This window comes from Myotis lucifugus, unplaced genomic scaffold (genome assembly GCF_000147115.1).
Source record: "Myotis lucifugus unplaced genomic scaffold, Myoluc2.0 scaffold_382, whole genome shotgun sequence".
Lineage (NCBI taxonomy): Eukaryota > Metazoa > Chordata > Mammalia > Chiroptera > Vespertilionidae > Myotis > Myotis lucifugus.
Window position 1 is genome coordinate 703,741 of NW_005871430.1, and position 23,116 is coordinate 726,856.

The 23,116-nt window shown below is 40.7% G+C and overlaps 1 protein-coding gene across 3 annotated transcripts; it reads left to right on the forward strand.

Annotated features, from left to right (window-relative positions):
- Window positions 1–2,446: 2,446 nt before the first annotated feature.
- Window positions 2,447–21,673, forward strand: STT3A (STT3A, catalytic subunit of the oligosaccharyltransferase complex). 3 transcript variants are annotated; one of them, XM_006101753.3, is made up of 18 exons: window positions 2,447–2,540; window positions 4,349–4,475; window positions 5,165–5,225; window positions 7,222–7,343; window positions 7,842–7,987; window positions 9,370–9,460; window positions 10,510–10,616; window positions 11,548–11,712; window positions 13,117–13,297; window positions 14,054–14,209; window positions 15,389–15,480; window positions 16,143–16,298; window positions 16,535–16,723; window positions 17,587–17,703; window positions 17,821–17,923; window positions 19,197–19,385; window positions 20,177–20,292; window positions 20,876–21,673. In XM_006101753.3, exons 2-18 carry the CDS (start codon window positions 4,388–4,390, stop codon window positions 20,912–20,914), a joined length of 2,118 nt encoding a protein of 705 aa, XP_006101815.1. In that variant the 5' UTR covers window positions 2,447–2,540; window positions 4,349–4,387; the 3' UTR covers window positions 20,915–21,673. The 3 variants fall into 3 exon arrangements, with proteins under 3 accessions (XP_006101815.1, XP_006101816.1, XP_023599024.1); XM_006101754.3 differs by having other exon boundaries at window positions 2,462–2,579; window positions 20,876–21,165; XM_023743256.1 differs by lacking the exon at window positions 2,447–2,540 and adding an exon at window positions 2,600–2,620 and having other exon boundaries at window positions 20,876–21,165.
- Window positions 21,674–23,116: the final 1,443 nt, after the last annotated feature.

A 23,116-nucleotide genomic window follows, 5' to 3' on the forward strand; every position in this document is an offset into this window, starting at 1 on the left:
GAATCATGTTCACAAAAGCTCTTCTCGGGTACAGACATCACAGCCTGGACAGGTCTATGGGGTTCAAAACACTACCCTTTTATCCTGCCTAGAGCTGAGTTGTCCATTGTAGCAACTCTGGAGGAATTAGAAACTGGATGCTTCAGACCTGGGGAGGGTAGGTGAGTCTGCTGGAAACCTAACATTTTTATGAGCTGACTTGTTAATTGCTCTTACATTGTTATGGGCCTCGATAAAGTTTAAGAGGAATTGGGACAAAGAAGAGAGCGACTAAAGGTTAGAGGTTTGTGAACCATCTTAAAGGGATAACATCAGGGAGCAAAAGGGCAACTATAGTTGCCTGTTCACTGTCTTTGCATTTTTCGTCCACTTTTACTTATTTTCTGATTATAGAAGTAGGACATTTATTCAGCTTCTATACTCATGTGTCTACCTGTACTGAGATGGCCCTGGTAAAGGTTATCAGTTCATCGGTAGTACAATGGAAGAGACCTTTAGTCTAGCAGTCATCTTGAGCCCCCCTTCCCCACCCAAACCCCCCATTTAAAAGTCTATGCTACAAGACTCACAGAAATAGAAAGGAAGCTGACTTTAGGTCAGTATAACAGGTGTTTTTTTTTTTTTAACAATGAGAGTGATAGTTCTTATCAGAAATATTTGTAAGGACATTAATATGAATCATAGATCCAGTAAACGGTCGAGGAAGCAGACTAACTGACTTAACCATATGCCATGCTTTACAGCACCTTCTCTGTCAGGCACTGGATTCAAGGATGAACCAGAAATATAGGATAACTGCCCAGTTGGACCTAACTATAGTGAAGGAGACAAAAGTGATCAAGCACATTTTTAAAAGTATATTTTTATTGATTTTTTTAGGAAGAGAGAGAGAAACATTGGCTGCCTCCTGTACACCCCCTCCTGGGGATGGAGCCTGCAACCCAGGCATGTTCCCCGATCAGGAATTGAACCAGTGACTTCTTGGTGCATGGGATGACACTGGGCCATACCAGCCAGGCGATCAAGCAGCATTTTAAAAAGCATGTTCAAATAGGTAGCTACTATTTCCACAGGTCTCAGCTTGAATAAGACATTGGGATTTAGAATCTTTGAGCAGGATGAGAGATTAGGCTGTCTGTTCAGCCTCATTCTTATTTTACCCATTCTCTGGTTTCAAATTTACATGTTTTGTAGTGCTTGCAGACCGACGGGGAAAGTAGTGACCCATCTGACCATTTCGATGAGTAATTCTTAACCAGAGATCACCCTCGAAATCGTCTCAGGAGCTTTCACCAAATACACAGAACACCACCTGTCCCTGGGAGAAATGTGATTCTAGAAATAAAGGCACTTGAAAAATTAGAATAACTACCTTCACATTAATGTTGTAAGCTATATTGCATCAATGAACTAGGAACAGATTGGTGTGAAAAAGGGACAACACAGGAAAGTTCTTGCAAGTGACAGCAGTTATGGGCATAAAATGAGATGGCTGATAAAAGTGACACCGAGGGGGCTAAATGAGAGAATTGCAAGATGGAACCGTGGAAATCTCCGAGAATGTAGAGCAAAGGGATGAAGATATGGAAAAGGGTAAGAATCACACAGGTATCCAAGAATCAGGAATCCATTTGTCTCACAGCAACTTCAGAAAATAAGCAAACATGAAGAATAAAATAAAAAACTTCCGGGACTGATGGTGAAAATCGGAGTTTGCAGATGGAAAGGGACAAGTGTACAGCAGGAAAAATGAAGGGGGGGAAAAAACCTCCATAAATGGGGTCTCCAAGGAAAAATAATTTACCAGAGAAAAACAGGTTACCTACAAAGGAACGTGACTCACTGGCAGCAGACTTCGCCAGAACAGCTCCAGGTAAAATTTTAATGCCTTAAAAACGCCTGTGCTCCTGTGTGCGGGGGGGATTAGGATGGTCCCAGTTCTGTTCCTATAATTCTAAACCTCGCTATGCTAATGCCTAAAGACAAAATAAAAGCACGGTTTGCTTTCCATTCAGCTTTTCTGAAAAAGTTACTTGAAAAAAAAAAATCTATGAAAGTGGAAAACAAATACAAGAAATAGATACCTGTGTGTTTAGGTTGTTCCTTCGCGTCGTTTCCGCTTCTGGTCACGTGGCTGAGGTCAACGGGCCGCGCCGTCCCTACCCCACGACTGCCTCGCGGGTCCGCAGACCGACACGTCACTCCTCGGCCCTCAACCTAACTGCCTCGAGCACGTTCCCTCGGCGCTCTCGCTCTCAGCAGCAGGCCAATCACAGCTCGGCGGGAGCACTAAGTCCCGCCCCCCGGATGCTAAGTGACTTTTGCTTTGCCCATTTAAGAAGTGCGAGCGCGGCCTCGTTCCCGCCTCTGGGTCTGACAGACAGTTCCGCAACCCTATCATTCTTCCGAAGTGGCGGGTCGACCCGGAGCCAGCCAATGGGGAGCCGTCCCGGAGGCGGACCTGGCCTCTGCCAGGGTTGAGTGCGCCGCTGAGCGGATGGCCGTGGGAGCTGAGCGGATTCCCGAGCAACGCCGGCCAGGTGAGAAGGCCGCGGGATAGAACTGGAGGATAGCGGCAGGTGCGGCGCAGGGCGTCGGTGGGATTGAGGAAGTGCCGAAGGTGGGGCTCCAAGGGCGGAGGTGGGGATCGGAGGCAGACCGGCGAGCGTGGAGGAGGGGGCGTGGGGCGTGGTGGTGCTGGTGGTGCTGGTGCTGGTGCTGGTGCTGCTGGTGATGGTGGGGTGCCCCGTGGGGTGCCCCGGGAATGGAAAGATGTGCAGGTCTGGGGAGCGGGTGCACTCCGGCAGGGGGTGCGTGGAGTTGCTGGGATCCTGGGATTGGTCCTGGGGGGGAAGGCGCTCAGGCTGCTGAGCTGGCGGTTGTCTCGCAGTGGGGCTGTCAGAGGTTTCGATCCCGTGAGGGTGGGAGACGGGTGCAGGGGGTGAGTGGACCGGGGAGGAGGGGAGTGAAGGCGTGCGTGGGGGGCGGGGGAAGGGTGCAAGCGAACGGGGGCGCGGGGGAGGGTGCTGTCCCCGGAACTGGAACCGGGGTGGGACGAGGGTGCCCGGCTTGCAGGCACGTTGGGGAGAACGGGTGCGGAGCGTTTAGGAGAAGCGCCTTGGCTCTTTCTTGCTCGAGGCTGTTGGGAAACGATCGGAGGCTGCACAGCGAGAGCTCCCTCGAGGTCCTGCCTTGGGTTACCAGCCCCTGTGCTCAGCTTTCAGGCAGAGGATCTGCTGCCCTCCTTTCCGCTCTCAAACTCTTCCAGGTGGGGGGTCATGTCAACTCGGTAGCAGTTAAGTCTTTTGTTTCAGGCGTTCCAGAAAGCAAATAGGAACCGGAGGGATGTGGCTGGAATATTGACTTCCTGGAGTTAGGTGTTTCTTCTTGATTGCAAGATAAGGCTTTCCCCTGCGATTTTCATTAAGCCCGTGTAAAACGGCACCTCTGACGGTTAATTATGGAAAAGATGCTTGATTTTTCACTGTTGAGCTAGGAACATACGATTCTTCATGCCTTCCACGCAGTCCAGTGTAACACCCCCCCCCTTCCCCCCCCGCCTCCACTTTCCTCTAGTAATAATTGAGGGGGTGGGGGGGGGACAAGAGAGGCACAGGTTCCTTTTGACCCCCCTGCAGCCTTGGACTGTGTTGCATATCCTTTATTGTTGTGTTCTTGATCACCGAGCCCTGGACCAGCTTGTGGTTTAAGAATACCTGCGATCAGCCGTGCTCTTTTAGTTGACCCTGCAGTCACTGGTCCTTGGAACAGAGGGAAGCTCTAGCTAGCCAGCCAGTTGAAACCGAAATTTGGACCTGCAAATTGAGCTGACTCAGTCAGGCTTCTATTTCTCCGCTTTCTACGTTCACTTCTGTACTCACTATTCATCCCTTGCTTGCTTTCAGACATTCCTGCCTCTTCTTGAATGCTCTTTCTCCTTGTAATTAGTTTTTTTCTGTTTCCAATTTTTTTCAATTTTTTTTACATCTCTTCCTCCAACCCCCATTTTTCTATTTCTGTGTTTTCTCTGTACACTTGTTGTACCACACTGTTGCCAGTTTTGTGTATGCACTTGTTAGCTGTGAGGAAGTGGGAAACGGAATTATGGTGATAGGTCTAATCATTCCTTTTCAGTCTTAACACAGACACCTGACTTGTGCCAACTTCCTTGCCAGTGGACCGTAATTCGGGCAAGACTCGGGTATCAGTATTAGCCCTGACCCTCCCTGGTGTGTTCTGTAGCTCCTGATTCCTTTATGTTTCTCTGCCGCCATAAAATAGGATGAAACAGTGAATTGGGTAAATGGAAGGTGTTCACTATCCTATGGTCTTGATTTTTCCATTTCAGCTACTTGAGTGTCATCTGTTGCCACCCATCGATGTCAAGATGACTAAGCTGGGATTTTTGCGGTTGTCCTATGAGAAGCAGGACACGCTGCTGAAGCTTCTCATTCTGTCCATGGCTGCTGTGTTGTGTGAGTGTGCATGGGCACTCTTTCTTTGGGGGATGGAAAGGAGAAAATCTTGAAAAAAAAATCAAGAATGGCTTTCTTATTCTTTTCAGCAGAATGTGTTCCTTTTTACTGTCCTCCATCAGTATAATTTTATGAAGGCAAAAGAACAAGGGTTATAAAAGGACTAGTGATCCTCTGGGAAAGAATGGGGAGCATGCTGTGCTCGTTCTATTTTCCCATAGGGCTGAAAGAGATGCTGAGGACCCTTGGGTACTGAATTTTCAAAAAGACAGTTTGGTTGCCTACCTTAGTATTTGTCTTTAGATATTTTAGCTTTTTATGAGTTGTAAGTATAGTCTTGATTGCCTTACCTCTTAGTTTGCTCCAAAGTTAAGGTTAGTTGTGGGGAACTCAACATATATAGAAGACGACCATGTAAGTTGAGTGCAGCGTTAATAGGTGGATGCGTTATTAGAGGCATTGATGGGAACTAGTTAAATGTGTCCTGCCTGAGTGGAAAATGTAGGTGTGATTGTCAGGAGGAAGTGAACTTCTCTTTATTTTATGTGGGAGGGATGGATAAATATTCAGGGGTCATTTTATATTTCTGTGACTTCTGTGCTGGATAAGACTATTATCTTTAAAATTCTATTGTCTGCTATTATTCATGGCACATTACCATTGAAATAGTAATTCTCTGGTATTTGCAGCATTCTCCACTCGTCTCTTTGCCGTCCTGAGATTTGAAAGTGTCATCCACGAGTTTGATCCGTGAGTACATTTGCTTGGTCCGGTATTTTCTTTGAGAAGCATTCAGGTTCATGGGTTTCAAATTCACATTCCAGTCAGTTCTTAGTGATGGGGATGTGTTTTCTACACATTTAGGGGGGAAACTGCTTAAGTTTTCCAAAGGATATAATTGTCTTCTTTTGAAACATTTCTGTTAGAATTAATCAAGTGAGTCTCTTAAACTTATAAAAAATGTAAGACATTACTGGTATGCCTGCCTATCACTTTAAGGTCGGCTTCTCAGCTGGGTCAATAGTTAGGAATGTAGATTGAGGGAAAGGGGCCTGGTGTATGCTTTTAGGCTGAAAAGAAAATCACAAGCTATTAACTTGAGATCCATGACATTTTTTTTCCTGCTTAACAATTTATATGGTAGAAATTGGGCCTATCAGTTAAGTACTAAGACTTTGAGAAAAATTTAAACGGATTAATTTGATTAGGGATTTTGTTTTAGATAAAAAAGATACAGGTGAAATACATTTATTGAGCATTCATTTTGTTCCAAGCACTGTTTCATGGATTATCTCTAAAACCTAACTACAGCCCTATGAGATGGAGGTAGTACTTTATCTCCTTTTCACAAATAAGACAGGAAGCTGGGAGAGAGAATTCAGGTTTACAAGTGTAATAAGTAGAAGAACCAAGCTTTGACTCTAGGTTTGTCTGTCTCTAGACACTGGAGTCATTATGTTATATTGCCTAAGGCTTAATTAAAATTTGGAGAGCTAGAATCATAGGTTCTTGAAATATTGGTATCTTAAACATAGCCTATTCAGCTTATGGAGCATTGATTCAAAATGCTCCTGCATATATTTGTAAATTTGTTGATTTGTAAATTTGCAAGCATTGAGGTGAGATGTCAGAGAAAGCAAGAATATCTGCTCTGTAGTCACAGAGCTGGAAGAGACTGTAAAGATCTTGTGATTTGACATTTCCTCTTGCAGAGCAGAAAATTGAGGTCAGGGGTGTGACTCTAGTCCAGACCTATTCACACTAACTTTTACTTTTTCCACCTCACTCTGCTAGGCACAGGACACATTTCTGACACATGTTGACTGCCTGTTACCCTGAGCCCTTCTGTCTCTTTGACAGTTACCAAAATGACATTCATTAGCAAGAAACAGGATAGAGATTTCTGCTACTTCTGCTTTAGCTGTGAAAACTTGACTGACCAAAGAGGAAATAAGATTAGAGGGGTGAGCAGGAATGATGATTAGTCATGATTATCTTTAGTAATTAAACAATTCCGTTTATTTATTTATTTATTTATATTTTTTGCCTTTTAAAAAATTTCTTTTTAAGTGAGAAACTTAGAAACTTAAGAGAAGGGGTCACATAGCTTGGACCCAAAGAACTGTGTCTTTCCATGGATAACACTAAGCGTTTCATATCAAACATTTACATTTTACACTCCTATGTAGGTGGCATTTAGAACTGTTTTAAATAACATGAGAATTAAGAAGTTTGTATTATGGAGCGGGGAGCGGGTTAAAAAATGTTCATTCTGCAGATGGTGTTAAACCACCATCTTTAGAGATGCCCATCACTTGAACTTATCCATGTGTCCTTGTGCGTAGTATGGAAATGTTCTCTTTCATGTTCCTGTCACTGCCAAATGTATTAGTGCCCACAGCTCAGCTGTTTTGCCTTTTGGGTGCTTGACCTCTCTGACTTGTGGCGGTTCCTACGACACGCCAGCCTGATGGAGTGCCCTGCTAGAGAGCGTTAGTAGCATGTTAGGCTTTAGCTGCACTTCCTTACGAAGCAGTGCTTTAATTGAGCCAAGCATGGAACTACAAATGAGACTTATAGGAGCATAAAATGATTTTCATGCTTGGCATAATTTTTGGTAGCAAACTGACTTTTATTGGAGTAATGATAAGTTTCTCAGTGGTATAACCTGAGGAGCAAAATTTACTGCAAATTGGTACAAGTATTTGAGTATGAAAAGACATGGATCCTTTTTCCCTTGCTGTAGGTACTTTAATTATCGGACTACCCGGTTCCTTGCTGAGGAGGGGTTTTATAAATTCCATAACTGGTTTGATGACCGGGCCTGGTACCCATTGGGCCGAATCATTGGTGGAACGATTTACCCAGGTAAGTGAAACAGGATTCTTTTTAAAAAACAGAAATAAGTATTTGTATATTATGGAACAATTTATTTTTAATATCTTTATTTTATGACACTTGTAATTTCATTCTGATTGCAGATTCCTAAAAGTGGATCTTATATAGACAGGAGAACGTGTATGGGAGAGTGGGCATGGGTAGTTCTTCATAAATTCTGGACTTCTGACTGAATCCTTAAGAGAGAAATATAAGCCTATTGTAGTCGCTGTCGTAGTATTTCTGGTGGTTTATTAAGACCTGTGTTGTCACTTCATTGATACTTACATTTTCCCTTAAGGGCTTTATCCTAGGACTAGAGGCCTGATGCACAAAATTTGTGCAAGAGGCTTGGCCCTAGCAGCCATGGCAGCTTGCCTCGGCCATCACAGCCGGCTTCGCCCGGAAGGTCGTTGGGCTGTCCGGTCTCATTAGCATATTATGCTTTTATTATAGAGAACTTAATGGGGTTTCTTCTTCCTGTTACAGGCTTAATGATCACCTCTGCTGCAATCTACCATGTACTCCATTTTTTCCACATCACCATCGACATTCGGAATGTCTGTGTGTTCCTGGCCCCTCTCTTCTCTTCCTTCACCACCATCGTCACGTACCACCTTACCAAAGAGCTCAAGGTGAAGGATTTGTGGTGACAGGAGGCTTGGGAATGAATGTTGCTGAACCTCTGTAGTCAATGGCAGTGGGTGGGGGCTGAACCTTAGCAGGGAGCCAGAGGCTAAAGACAGCTTTTGCTGTGCTGCATTATTGGTTCACTCCAGCTCCTCCCTAGAATATGTGGTTTCTTATCATTAACAACTGTTTGTCCTTAGAAGAGAACATTTGAAGGTCAAATGTAAATTGTTCCATGAGGAGGAAAAACATTCAAAATGTGAAATGTGAGGTGTGAAGTCCTCACACTCCAAAGGAGAGGAAAAACAGCTATAGGACATCTTCTAGTTCTTCCTACTAAAAATGAACACTTTAGCAGTTATTTGTTGATTTTTGAAAAAGATTTAAAATTCTTAAACCACTTGGCTTCTGTAGGAGACTCCATAATACACCTCTCTTTCTAGGTTTCTGCATTGCTGACCCTGGCTCTTTTAGGCTATTCTTAGTTCGTGGTTATGGTGTCGGGGAGATACTTGAGAAGCGTTAAACTAGGAGGGTTTGGGAAACTTGAGTTTAGTTTGGAAGCCATTTCATGCTTTCCTTGCTGCACTTGTTTCAAATTTGACTCTTATTAACAGACAAGACCTTCCTCACTTTGGGTGTCAGTTACGTTTTGTTGTTCCCCTCTCTCGAGCTCACAGATTGCCTGGTGATATTGCAGCTTGATTATCTAAGCTCCTAGACTCTTTAGTTCAGATAGATTATCACCTAGCTCTGTTGGCTTTTTAGCTCAAATAATAATTGTCTTCCTTTGCTTGTACTTGCATAGCTTTTAGAGGTGTGACTGGTGTTCCTGCAGTGTCACAGATACTCTTAGGGGTAGGGATTCATAAGCCTGGAGATTCACCAGCCAAACAGCCCACTCGGCCAGTGTCTGATGTCTGACAGCTTACATGATTTGTCTGTCCTTAGCATATGTGTTCTGTTTCAGACTTGGTATCATCATGGGGAGTTGGTGTGAAGTTTTAGCTGTCTTGTGCTGTGAACATTTCTAGCATCACATTTACCTGTGAAAGTGCTGGACTGTTCTCTGAGCTTATGTTAAACAGAATGGTCTAGTGCAGTGGTCGGCAAACTGCGGCTCGAGAGCCACATGCGGCTCTTTGGCCCCTTGAGTGTGGCTCTTCCTAAGCCTTAGGAGTACCCTAATTAAGTTAATAACAATGTACCTACCTATATAGTTTAAGTTTAAAAAATTTGGCTCTCAAAAGAAATTTCAATCGTTGTACTGTTGATACTTGGCTCTGTTGACTAATAAGTTTGCTGACCACTGGACTAGTGGATCCTCTCTTCTCCTCTCTCAGAGATGTATTGGTGTTAACTTCCTGTTGCCCTTCTTTCCTCACAGGATGCGGGGGCTGGACTTCTTGCTGCTGCCATGATTGCTGTAGTTCCTGGGTATATCTCCCGATCTGTAGCTGGCTCCTATGACAATGAAGGTAAGACTGAAAATGCCAAGGAACGTCTGTCCACTTCATTTCCCCCTGCAACTTCATGATGTGCAGTAGAACCTGGATTCATATCTATTATTTAGCAATAGCAAAAATGGTATCTGGGCAAGATTAGAAATAGGCAGGAAAGGATCTCAGAAAAGTTTATATTCTCTTCCTGTCCTCTCTTGTAGAAAGGTAGCTGGCGATTTTTCTTCTGTAAGGCATTTGACTCATCTCTGGACTTATAAAAGTAGAGTCAATTTTTAGTGTTGAATGGCACACTTGTTTTAACATTATTTACTTGTTTAATTTTTCTAGATGAGTGGCATGGACGTTCTTAAAACTATAATGACTTTTACTACATATTTTCAATTCAACCTGTGTTTATTGAGTGTTATTGGGAAAGCAGTGTTAGGTATTATAAAGATAGTAATGAATAAGATTATAGAGATAGATAATGAATAAAATTGTGTTGGCCTGTATTTTATGAAGGAAGGTAAATATGGACCTATAAAAATAACTAGTAACAAGCAGATAGTATTGTGTGCCAAGAGAGTACTATGAACAGAGTACTTTGGGAATGTAGTTAACGGAGATATTAATTCAGATTTGGGAGCCAGGGAAGGCTATTCGGAAGTAGTTTAGGTGAACTGGACCCTGAGGCACTTCCAACAGGCATATTAAAGAGGGGCAGTCAGGGAAGAGGGATCTGCTGTGGTAAGATGGAAATGCAGGATGCGTGGGATATATTTAGGACTAGCAGGGAATTTAGTACCTGGAAAGAATAGTAATGATAATGGTCAACACTCACTGAGTGCTTGCTGTGTGCGAGGTACTGTTCTAAGTGCTTAGCATGCAATTAGTGAGTTTGTCTTCACAACACTTATGAAGTAGATACTATTATGGACTGATTAGTATAAGGAAAGGCACAATAATTATGCTATAAATGGGTAGTAGATCTGAGATATGAATCAGGCAGTTTGTTCCAGAGTGGTATTCTTAAAAATTATGCCAGTATGGCCCTTTATTGACTTTTTGTTGCATTCTTTCTGCAGGAATTGCCATCTTTTGCATGCTACTCACTTACTACATGTGGATCAAAGCAGTAAAGACTGGTTCCATCTATTGGGCAGCCAAGTGTGCCCTTGCTTATTTCTACATGGTAACTTTTCACTTCTTTCTTCTAGAAGTTTCTCTATGTCCGAATACCTACTGGGATCAACTGTTATAAATTGGAAGTAGCTCTTGGGCTTTGAGACTATGGAATGGAAGCTAGAAGTCTTTACTGTCTCTTGTATCCATACAAAGACTAACCCAAGGCAGGCATGGATGTCGATTATATAATAGCAAGATAGAGATGTTTTAATTTTTAAAGTTTTCCAGATACCGTATTTTCTTTGGGTGCATATTGGTTGGCCAACTCTCTTTTTCTTTTTTTTTTTAAAATATATTTTATTGATTTTTTACAGAGAGGAAGGGAGAGAGATAGAGAGAGTTAGAAACATCGATGAGAGAGAAACATCGATCAGCTGCCTCCTGCACATCTCCCACTGGGGATGTGCCCGCAACCCAGGTACATGCCCTTTACCGGTATCGAACCTGGGACCTTTCAGTCCGCAGGCCGACGCTCTATCCACTGAGCCAAACCGGTTTCGGCAACTCTCTTTTCTGATATGTTCCCCTTAAGTTTTTTATATATTTATATTTGTTTGATTTTACATATATTCTTAGACTTCTTCCTATAACTGCTTCCACTTGCTCATGTTTCCCATGTATCCCTAAGTTCTCCATGTGAACTTAAAATAGCTTGCATCTAGAGTAGCCCTGAAGGTTGGGTGCCTCTTGTTTTGTGATTTTGATGTCAGGAGCCATAGGGAATAGGGGATTGAGTTATAGCAATGGGTGTGAATTTGATTTTCCTATTTAAAGAAATCAGTTATTTAAACTCTCTAAGCCACTTGGCATAAATAAAGTTTATTAGTTATTATAAAGATTATGTTCTTTAAAAAGGTCACAGCTAATATCCCAAGGTGTGCTGGTGGTGGGAGGAGGAGGAGTGCTCAGAGGAGCTGTTCTCTTTCATCCTGTCACAGGTCTCTTCATGGGGAGGCTATGTGTTCTTGATCAACTTGATCCCGCTCCATGTGCTGGTGCTGATGCTCACGGGACGCTTCTCCCACCGGATCTATGTGGCCTATTGCACTGTCTACTGCCTGGGCACCATTCTTTCCATGCAGATCTCCTTTGTGGGCTTCCAGGTGAGCTCTAGGCTGAGTGGGACTTTTAGCTTCTACTTGTTCTAACCAGCTCCACCTAGATTGATTTATCTTGGATTTTGGTGAGGAGAGTAAGACTTCACAGGTCTCACCTTGGCTTGCTGGTGTTAACTGAAGTAACAGAATCATTAGTCATTAAACTCTCCTTCCAGGAGTTCATTAATGTTTGCTCCATGAAGTTTGACTGTTAATTTGGCTTAGGTTTGTAGGAAGAGGAGAAGTATTTTGGCTGAGCTGCCTTGATATAAGTGATCAAAATGATTCCTAATCCTTTTTAATGATAATGATCCCTAAACTCCTTAAAGGGGCCTAAGCGAAAATATTTCAGGAAGCAGAGCACAAACCTTTTAGCCACATTACCCTCCAGAGTTAAGAGACAACTATTAAATCTAAACAATATGGTGTGTTTGGTTTCTCATGTCAGTCCCATGAAAGTGGAATCCTTATTCAGAGGTCAGCAAGTATTTCTTTACTGATCACCTATATGCAGTTTGCTAATCACTGGGAAAAGTGAAAAGTAACAAATTGGTCCTGGTCTTTAAGGAAGTTACAATCTTGCTGGGGGGAAAGAAGTACATGCATCTGTCTATAGCAGTGATGGCGAACCTTTTGAGCTCGGCCTGTCAGCATTTTGAAAAACCCTTAACTCTGGTGCCGTGTCACATATAGAAATTTTTTGACCTTTGCAACCATAGTAAAACAAAGACTTATATTTTTGATATTTATTTTATATATATAAATGCCATTTAACCAAGAAAAATCAACCAAAAAAATGAGTTCGCGTGTCACCTCTGACACGCGTGTCATAGGTTTGCCATCACTGGTCTACAGTCTATAGTATGTGGTTCTGGAAATGCAGTTCCCAGACCAGCAGCATCAGCAGTATCTGGGAACTTGTTAGAAATGCAAATTCTGGTGCCTCACTACAGACTGACTGGGTTTGGGCTCAGCAATCTCCCCTCCCTCCCCACCACCTCCCATGATTATACCTACTAGAGTTTGAGAACAGGTGGTTTAAAGTTAAGTGATGGAAGAGATCTAAAGTTCAGGGAACGTGGAGGGGAGTGATGGATTTCAGTGTGGCAGATTAGGGGGAAATGATATTTGCATTGTGCCTTCAGTGATGAGAATTTCAGTGAATGCAAATTTTAGGATAATGAGAAAATTGCAATCCAGGCTAAAAGAATCGCCTGAGCAAAGGCCAGAGATGTGATAGAAAATATTGGAAAATATAGCAGGTGAATTAGACCCTCCTCTAGATTGTCCCTAGTTCCTTGGTGGCTTCAGAACTCATTTGACCCATTGAATTAGGTCAGGGTAATTCAGGTTTAGGCTGGACCCATTCTTTTTCTAACATTATTCTCATACATATGCTTTCACCAACAGCCTGTCCTCTCATCAGAGCACATGGCAGCCTTTGGGGTCTTTGGCCTCTGCCAGATCCATGCCTTTGTGGATTATCTGCGCAGCAAGTTGAACCCACAGCAATTTGAAGTTCTTTTTCGAAGTGTCATCTCCCTGGTCGGCTTTGTCCTTCTCACCGTGGGAACTCTCCTCATGCTCACAGGTAGGAAAGGTTCATGTCTTTTAGTATTAAATGTAAACTCCAAAAATATGGGTTAAGAAAGATTCCTTCTTTTTCTCCTATTTCTCTTTTCATTATAAACATATGAAGTCCTACTTCTTCAACTTTTATTTCACTCGTCAGCCTACTGTTTGGATTCAGCATAGCAAAGGATGTCTTGTTAGAGCAGCTCTTAATCTCAGAAGAATCACACTTGATCAAAGGACCGTATCTTCCCTTGCTAATTATTCTCTTTTTTTTTTTCTTTTCCCTTTTTTGGTTCCTGTTGGTAGTCCTAACATTGCTTGCCAAACCCTACAGCACGGGCTCATCTGATCCTGTATGCACGACACCACAGGAGTTTAGTTACGCATTTTCCTCACTTCCACTTCTCAGAGGCTGATTTTATTTGCCAAGTTTCTGTGAATTGTCTAATTCAGAGCAGCACTAGAGGACATAGTTGACTTGTAGAGTTGGCCTTTGTTTGACCAGATTTGGCCTAAACCCTTCTAGGAAGCACTTCTGCCTCCCGTCTGAGTTTATGCACAGCCTGACTTTATTTTGCTTGCTTTACTGACGAAAGTACTCTCCAGTTTGAAAAAAGGGAAGGAGTGAAATTCTCCAAGTATTGATGGCATTTAAACAAAAACCTAGTCCTGTCTCAGAGAATCTTATTGAATGAGAAGTTGTGATTAGTTAGGATTAGGTGTTACTTTGTTTCAGGAGTGATTGTGAAATGTTTGTTCTCTTTGCTGCCAGGAAAAATATCTCCCTGGACGGGGCGTTTCTACTCACTGCTGGATCCTTCTTACGCGAAGAACAACATCCCCATCATTGCTTCTGTGTCTGAGCATCAGCCTACGACCTGGTCTTCATACTATTTTGACCTGCAGCTTCTTGTCTTCATGTTTCCAGGTCTGTCTGCCTTGTGTTCTAAAGTGCCCTTCTTTGTAAGAGTCACCATTTGTTTCAAAATAAGTAAAATACCCTCATCCTTGTGTTTGTTCTTTGCCTACTTACCCTGTGCAGTACAGAGGATGATGGCTAAGCATTTTTTTCTGAAGCAGAGCAGATGTTAGAATTGAATAGTTGCAGTCCCTGGAAAGTTCAGAACCTCAGTTTTCTGCTCATTTATGTGTGAAAATTTGTATTCAGGGTGTATGTGTGTGTGTGAATAATTCTAGTGTACCTCTCTCCCAATGCCCATCCCTGGGTCCTCCCCATTAATCAGCAATATTGAAATCCAGAATGGGCCTGGCTGATTGTAGAGCCTCTTCATGTAATGCAGTGGTTCTCAACCTGTGGGTCCCGACCCCTTTGGGGGTCAAACGACCCTTTCACAGGGGTCGCCTAAGACCATCGGAAAACACATACATAATTACATATTGTTTTTGTGATTCATCACTATGCTTTAATTATGTTCAATATGTAACAATGAAATTGGGGGTCACCACATGAGGAACTGTATTAAAGGGTCGTGGCATTAGGAAGGTTGAGAACCACTGATCTAATGTGTATCTTCCGGCCAATCCAGATATGTTTTAGAATTTACCCATTATACTGGGCTTTCTTTTAAAAAAATTTTATTTTGTAAAATAACTTTTACATTTTTTTCTTACTATGAAACTAAGTTATCTATTGTAAAAAATATATAAGTGAAAAAAGTTAAAAATTTCAGTTCTCACCACATATCTGTTGCTACTATTAACATTTTGATGTATATTTGTCCAATTATTTATTGAATAAAAATTAAATGCTAGTTTTCCTCGATTATTTTAATTTCATAAGGAATCATGATAATTTCTGTTTAGTATTGTTTTAGAGAAATAATATTTAAGATATATCATTTGTTAACTTTTTTAAAGCTACAGAGATGTGTAATGGAGAAGGCAAATGGTCCATAATCTCTGTAGCAGTATTTTAATTGTAGCATATTAATTTTATAAGTAAAATATGCTATAATTTTCCTTCTTAATGTTGGATATTTATGTGGTTTCTGATTTTTTGCTATTTTAAAGAGTGCTGTAGTGAACATCTTTCCATGTATGTATGATTGTTTTTTTAGCTGCTTACTTTTTACTTTTACTCTTGTAGTTGGTCTCTATTACTGCTTTAGCAACCTGTCCGATGCCCGGATTTTCATCATCATGTATGGTGTGACCAGCATGTACTTTTCAGCTGTCATGGTGAGGAATTCCCTCAGTCCTAGCACACCTTTTCATTTCTAACTCTGGGTGCTTTCTTGTTTCCTGCATAGCAGGATTCAGAAAGTTCTGATGATTGTGCACATGCTTCCCTCTGAGCATTCGAGGGCTGCCTTGTAAAGCTGCTCACAGGTTGATCCTTCACTGGGAGGTGTGAGCACTCATGCATTCTGATGGCGGGGCCCAGCTTTCTTGTATTCAGGACCTTGTGTTAGGGAGAGGCACTTCTGCACTTGTTGGAGAAAGTGACCCTGGGCAGGTTCCTTCCCTTCTCTTTCTGGATGTCTTAAAAAGGGAGATGATGGAGGCTTTTTGAGTTGTTAAAACAGGAGAGATTTTATATATTGTAACAAGACTGTTTCTCACACGTTTTTGATCCCAAACCATAGTTAAGAAATATAGTTACTATTACTCAGGACTCTCATACATATATACATATATGTATAACTGAAAAACGAAAGTTAAGAAATATATACTTATACTACTGTAGATTTATCAATTATTTTTTCTTCTATTTTGTTCTATTTCATTGAAAAGTCATATTTGCTAAAAACCCCTAAATTAATGTCATGATGTACGCATAGGTTGAAAACTGTAATTTGTAAAACACAGATCAGACTGTAATCTTGCTTCCTGTCTCTTAGGTGCGTCTGATGCTGGTGCTGGCGCCTGTTATGTGCATTCTTTCTGGCATCGGAGTCTCCCAGGTACTGTCCACTTACATGAAGAATCTAGACATCAGTCGTCCAGACAAGAAGAGCAAGAAGCAACAGGATTCTACCTACCCTATTAAGAATGAAGTGAGTATAAAGCAACACTAAGAACAGGCTTGGGAAACTGTGTGTGTCTATGTATGTTTGTTTGTGTATGTTTTTGTTTTTGAGTAAGGGAGTGAGAGGACTGTCATAGGTGGTCAGAATTAACTTATACAGCCCCTGACTTACTTTGATTCATTTTATTATTGACTGTGTGTAAGAAGCTGTTCTGTGTTGTGTAAATTTAATTTGGTTTTAAAACACATTTTTTCCTTGTTTAGGTGGCAAGTGGGATGATATTGGTCATGGCTTTCTTTCTCATTACCTACACCTTTCATTCAACCTGGGTGACCAGTGAGGCCTACTCTTCTCCCTCCATTGTGCTGTCTGCTCGTGGTGGGGATGGCAGTAGAATCATTTTTGATGATTTTCGAGAAGCGTACTATTGGCTTCGTCACAATACTCCAGAGGTAAAGATTTGGGAAAAGGGGGGTTGTGGGTAGGGTAAAGGGGGAGGCATTTGATGTTATGGTGAATCAAAGCTTTTAGGTGGGTGGAAAACTTGGAGAAATTGTAACTATAGGACTCTAGTGTTGAATGAGCTTTAAAGGTCACCTCCATTCAATTCAGGATTTCTATCCTTACTGGTATTGATGGTGATTTTATCATGAGGTGGACTATCACAATTATATAAGAAGAAAAAAGTTACAGATAAATAATACATGTTCATTGTAAAAAAGTCAGCAAATAGAAGAGAAAAGACAAATTTTCCATAATGTGATCACTTAATGATAATAATCACTTTTAACATTTTGGTTTATACCTCTGAGAATCTGAAGTGATTTCCTTTGCAGTAGCTATTAGAAATAGCACTTCTGAGTTAGATTCGTGAAGAGTCAAAACTTTAAGAATTTTGTAATCCTTTCCCATTATATCCTGTGATCTGTATTTCCCCTCATTTTTATAACTGATTTTTAAAATAATATTAAAGACCATTTATTTAATACAATTATCTGGTGAGGCCAATCTATTTGGAAATATTGATCAGTCCCCTATACCTCCTACTCCATTATACTTGTTTGTAAAAAAGTGATCTACAAGGAAAGTATTAGGAATGTTGGATTGTATAATTTGCACGGAGATTTCATGATTGTATATAAATGTAGGACCAGATGCAAAGATTTATTTTCTGTTGCATGCATTATTTTGTGAAGAAATTGATTAATTAGCCATGCCTCATTTCCTATCAGGTGCCCTTCCACTCCATCTCTTGTATGTGATTTTTGGAGGCAGTGAGAAGCTTGTTATTTTCATTTCCCATTACTTCTTTCAGGATGCTAAGGTCATGTCATGGTGGGATTATGGCTACCAGATCACAGCTATGGCGAATCGGACGATTTTAGTGGACAATAACACGTGGAATAATACCCATATTTCTCGAGTAGGGCAGGTAAGGTAAAGGGATCATTTGAGTGTTTGGCCCACAGGGTCTAGTGGGAAGTATTTCTCCATGAGGGATCAGATGACCTGGAATTTTGTTCTGAGAAATGTGCATGTCTTTTTCTAGGCAATGGCATCCACAGAAGAAAAAGCCTATGAGATCATGAGGGAGCTTGATGTTAGCTACGTGTTGGTCATATTTGGAGGCCTTACTGGGTATTCCTCTGATGGTAATGTACTAGATTCTACTTCTGGCTGTAGGGCCTAGATTCTAAGAAAACTAGATGACGCTCCTATTTTTCTGTCCTTCTGTTATCTTATTAACATAATTTCTTAGTTGGGGAAGTTCCTAAGTATTTGCAACTTGAGTTTTTGGGTTTTTTTGGCAACAAGTAGAAAGTAAATGTAAATATTTCTCATGTAGGTACAGCATGCTGTACTTGTTTAAGGTCTAGGAGCAGTTCCACAACCACAACATAAAGCTTCTGAAATGAACTTAAGATTTAATGTATTTTAGTAGGTTTAAGCCATAGAATAATCTCCCAGCTTAAAATGTTTTATATATATTGTGCCTCACGCAGCCTGGGCATGTGCCCTGATGGTAAATGGAACTAGCAACCTCTTGGTGCATGGGGTTAATGCTCAACCACTGAGCCACACCAGCCGGGGCCACATAAGTCATTTTACAATGTCTGTTAGCCAGATCAAAATAAGTAAAAAGAAATAGGGGAAATGAATTTTATTTATTTATTTTTACTTAACTTTTTAATTGAATTTATTGGGGTGACATTACTCCCCCCATTATTACAATTGCTTTTTTTTTATATTGTTAAAGACCATTTGTTTAATACAATTATCTGATAAGGCCAGTCTATTTATTTGGAAATATTGGTTAATAAAATTATATAGGTATCAGGTGTACAATTCTATAATACACCATCTGTATACTGCATTGTGAGTTTACCACCCCAAGTCAAGTCTCCTTCCATCACCATTTATCCCCCCTTATACCTTCTTCTACCTCCCCCACATCCCCTGGAAATGAATTTTAATAATTTTATTTAACTGAATATTATTACTTAATATGTAATCAAGATTTTTACACACTTTGTTTTGTTTTTGGACTATTTCATACTTACAGCACATCTTAATTTGGACTAGCCTCATTTCAAGTGTCAGTAGCTACGTGTGGCTAGTAGCTACTGTATTGGACAGCTCAGCCCCAGCTAATACCTGGACCTAATTTCAGTTGTGACTTAAGTCTGGACCAACTGTATAGGATTTTAGCAGTCTAGTAATCTATAGGACAAGCTGTATATTTTGAGGGAAAATGTTTTATCTACAAATTGTCTTTCCAGTTTTTATAAATGAGTTAAATGGTGCCATTCCCTATTAGAAAAATATTTGGGGAATTTCCTTAGAAATAGTGAGCTTTTCATTAGATGGTTTAGCTCCAGCAACCTTTGTAATGCAGCAGTTCTTTCTTTTTCTTTTTTTCCCTAGACATCAACAAGTTTCTGTGGATGGTCCGGATTGGAGGGAGCACAGACACAGGCAGACATATCAAGGAGCATGATTATTATACTCCAACTGGGGAATTCCGTGTGGACCGGGAGGGTTCTCCGGTGCTGCTCAACTGCCTTATGTACAAGATGTGTTACTACCGCTTTGGACAGGTGTACACAGAAGCCAGTGAGTGATTCTTAGCAACATTAATAGCAATAGTAACATTAATAGCTAACACAGGGTGCTTTTCATGTGCGAGGCTCTAAGTGCCCTACATCTGTTGATTCACTTAATCCCCTCAATAGCCCAAAAAGTAAATATTAATATTATTCCCATTTTATATATGAGGAAATTAAGGTACAAATAGGATACTTAACCGCCCAAAGTCACATAATAAGTGGCAGAGTCAGGTGAAACTCAGGTGATCTGGCTGTAGATTCTATGCTTTTACCCATTACTTTTTATTCTCTCTCAGTAAAAGGAATTGCAATGGAGAAAGGAATGAAGAGGGACAGATTAAAGGACTTTTCGTTTCTTTAGATAAATACATCGAGAGTAATTAAGGTTCAGTCTTTCCTTCTAACTTCAACTTCTTAGTTCTGCACTAGGGACAATTTCTGAAGCGGATACAGGCCCTTGACTTCTGATAGGTTTTTCTCTGATCCATGGAAGGGTTATTAGTGTATCACAGAGGCCCCTGTGTAGCACTCCTCAGGAACAGAGGGGCTTGGAAGTCAGCCTCCTCCCTCTTAGAAGACATAAGCAGCAGCATCAACTTGGAGAGGACTTGAGTTAGGGTAACACTGGATTTGCCCTTACTACTGACATCCTTTCTGCAGGTCCTACTTTCTAAACAAACAAACTACAGGCTGAGGAATAACATTCCAGTTAGTAGATGACTCATCAAATTGATTTACTATTTCCTTAGGAAATCTGCACTGTAGAAAGAAGTGTCCCATTTTTTTGTCCCTTTCTAGAGCGTCCACCAGGTTTTGACCGTGTGCGGAATGCTGAGATTGGGAATAAGGACTTTGAGCTCGATGTCCTGGAGGAAGCTTATACCACAGAGCACTGGCTAGTAAGGATATACAAGGTGAGCAGATGTTATACTGTCATATTTGCACATTGGTTCTAGTGCTAAAAGTGGACTACGTATTTCTAAAATAGGGACATTTCTAATGTCTGAAAAGTAGCTTGCAATTCACTCTGAATTTTACTGTTTTTATTTAGATTGTTCTTAGAAAACACCCTAGTCTGCTGTCATTGTGGCAATGTTGTCAGTGATATATTTCCATTTGGTGCTGGACTTGACCTTTTAATGATTATCAGGCTTTAGTGGGGCAGGGGGTGGGGTGGAGAAAGTGTGTGTTTGTGCTTTCGAGCTACTGAAGAATTTATGGCATAGAGTCACATAAGTGTGTTATATCTCTAACATAAGAAAAGATTGAGAACCTTGATGTGTTGGAAGGTAGATAATTTATAACTGCTCCTCACAGAGGTATTTCAAAGGCTAAGGCAGAGGTAACTAGTCTCTAACCAGTGCTCATTTAGTCACAAAGCCAAACTGGGCAGGAGAATCCAATGTAATCCCTCCCCGTCTGGGTGACCCAACTCAGTAGAGTAGCTGTCCTAAATTGACCTGATTGTAATGTTAAACTGACATCTTTATGTTGTAGGTAAAGGACCTGGATAATCGAGGCTTGTCAAGGACATAAACATTACGTCCAGCTCTGATATGCTTCGCACTGAGCGCGTCACGTTTAGGACGCTGAAGATGTTTTTAAAATATGCAGTTTATAAGACTGGAGCACGATGGGATTAGAATTGTCTGGAAGTTTTGCCCTGGGTAATATGGGCTGGGCCAAATGCAATGATTTTTTTTTTATAATTCTGAGAGGTTACCAAATGAAATGTCATGGCTTTACTTTGGTCAATTAAAGGGAGGGAATTTTTTTTTTTTAATGTGCCTTATTTGTTTTTATTTTTGACTGATTTGAGGAAGGCAGAAGTTTATGCTGGGCTGATAAAAGGACAGAAAGCAGGCCTCATCCCTGTTTTTAGCTTCCTAAATCAGCTATGTAGGGGCATACTGTCTTTATCAAGTCAGGAAAACTTCAAGGGCTGGGTCAGATCCTACATATACAAACAATTTTGTCATTTCAAAAATTACAGCACTGAGCACAATGCTGTGCACATAGTAGGTGCTCAATAAACTTTTATTGAATGAATAAATGTGGGACTAGAGGAGTGCCATTTCTGGGTAGGAAAGGCAGCGATGTTGCCATCATGTCTCTGTTCTCAACATTATCTCATCCTTGGAAGCTCCAACTTTATGAGGGAGAGAAGGTGGCTAGCCAGACCTGATCTCTATTCTTTGGGACTAGCTAGGTGGTTTTTTCTTTTCTTTTTTTTTTCGTTCTTTTTTTAGCAGGAATAAATCAAGTGAGAATAAATCAGCAGTTTTGAAGATTCAAGGCAAAGAGTTTATTATTATTCTGATTCTCAGTGGAGGAAGAGACTCCTCCAACATTATATATACAACTTGATGTTCAATAGGTATTTTTGAATCAGCTGAAATATAATCATGCTTATCTGTTTGAAATCCAGCTCTTTAGTACTCTCACTTATCCATGATATAGTAAATGTGTCTTTGCTCATTTCCTTTAGTTTAGGCACTAAAACTCTAGTGGTTATTTAAGGCGAGCTATTTTACCCCTTAGTCTCTGTCTATTTGTTATTATTACGTACCATACCACTAACAATCTCAACAATCTGGTTTTGAAGTCCTTGCCAAATAAGCTATACTAGTAAGTTAGAAGGAGGAATTGCTATCAGTAGTACCTAGAGAGCAGGCCTAGCCTGACTACAATAAAGGGGAAGAGAAACTTAAAAATTTTAACTCAAAGCACAGTAGTCCTATGGATACTATTTAATGTCGGGATAAATAGTCATGTTCAATACAGTAGGACACTATGTATCTTACAACACAGGACATATACAGTGAACTATATAAACCATAAGTCATTAAAAAAAATACATAAGGTAACTGTTTAGTGTTACCTGTTGAAGAAACAGGAGCAAGTACATGGCTTTTAGATAAGTCCAAATGGTGCTCCTGGAGGGTATGCTCAGGTATACTTACGTACCCAGGAAACTTAACCTTCCAAACCAGTTTATATACCAAGTGCTTTAACTGTGTGAGATTTAGTTTTGATGCAATATTTGATTTACTGTACGTAAATACATTACTTGATTTATATACAGAATTCCTCCCTACTGAAAGAGGTTATTCTGAGGCTTGTTTTATTTTTTAAAATTTCTTTTTACCAATATGAATAATACCATTTAGGGATCATTAATGGTCTTTCTCTATAGTAATATGGGATAACCCTTTAACTTATCACTGTAGTTGCTGCTTTGGTGATTCTAATGTTATTACTTCCTAGGCTGCATGAAGCTGTCTTTTTGAAAAATTAACTTTTTCATTGTTACACTTTTTTACACTTAGTGTAAAAAAACTCAATTCTAAAAAGCAACAAGTTTTCCACTCCCTGGGGGCAACCACTTTCAACTCTGCTGATTCTCACATTATTTACCTCCATCTCATTAAATAACTTGCTTTATTTTGCTATGTGTTGGTTTTTCTATCTTAGGTATCATCTGTTGACTTTCTGGTGTGGAAATTGAAGATTTAGCTCTTTTTCACCATCCTGCTATTCCCATGGACCACTTTAAGGTTCTGTTATAGTTATGATTTAGGTTAGCTCCGTAGTTTTTACCTTATGGCTTTTTACAACTAGGCCATGTGGTATACTGTTGTTACTTTGTTTTATCCCTGCTTAACTTTTTTGGAGGGAGTGTTTTCATTGTTTTTTTGTATTTGTCACCAATTTCTCCCCAAGCTCTCATTCATTTGT

Bases quoted from the DNA above. Each gene is read 5' to 3' on its own strand.
- STT3A (XM_006101753.3), top strand. From the start codon at position 4,388: ATGACTAAGCTGGGATTTTTGCGGTTGTCCTATGAGAAGCAGGACACG. The intron at 10,617-11,547 runs GTAACTTTTCAC...ATCCTGTCACAG, and splicing joins CCCTTGCTTATTTCTACATG to GTCTCTTCATGGGGAGGCTA. The intron at 14,210-15,388 runs GTCTGTCTGCCT...TTACTCTTGTAG, and splicing joins TCTTGTCTTCATGTTTCCAG to TTGGTCTCTATTACTGCTTT.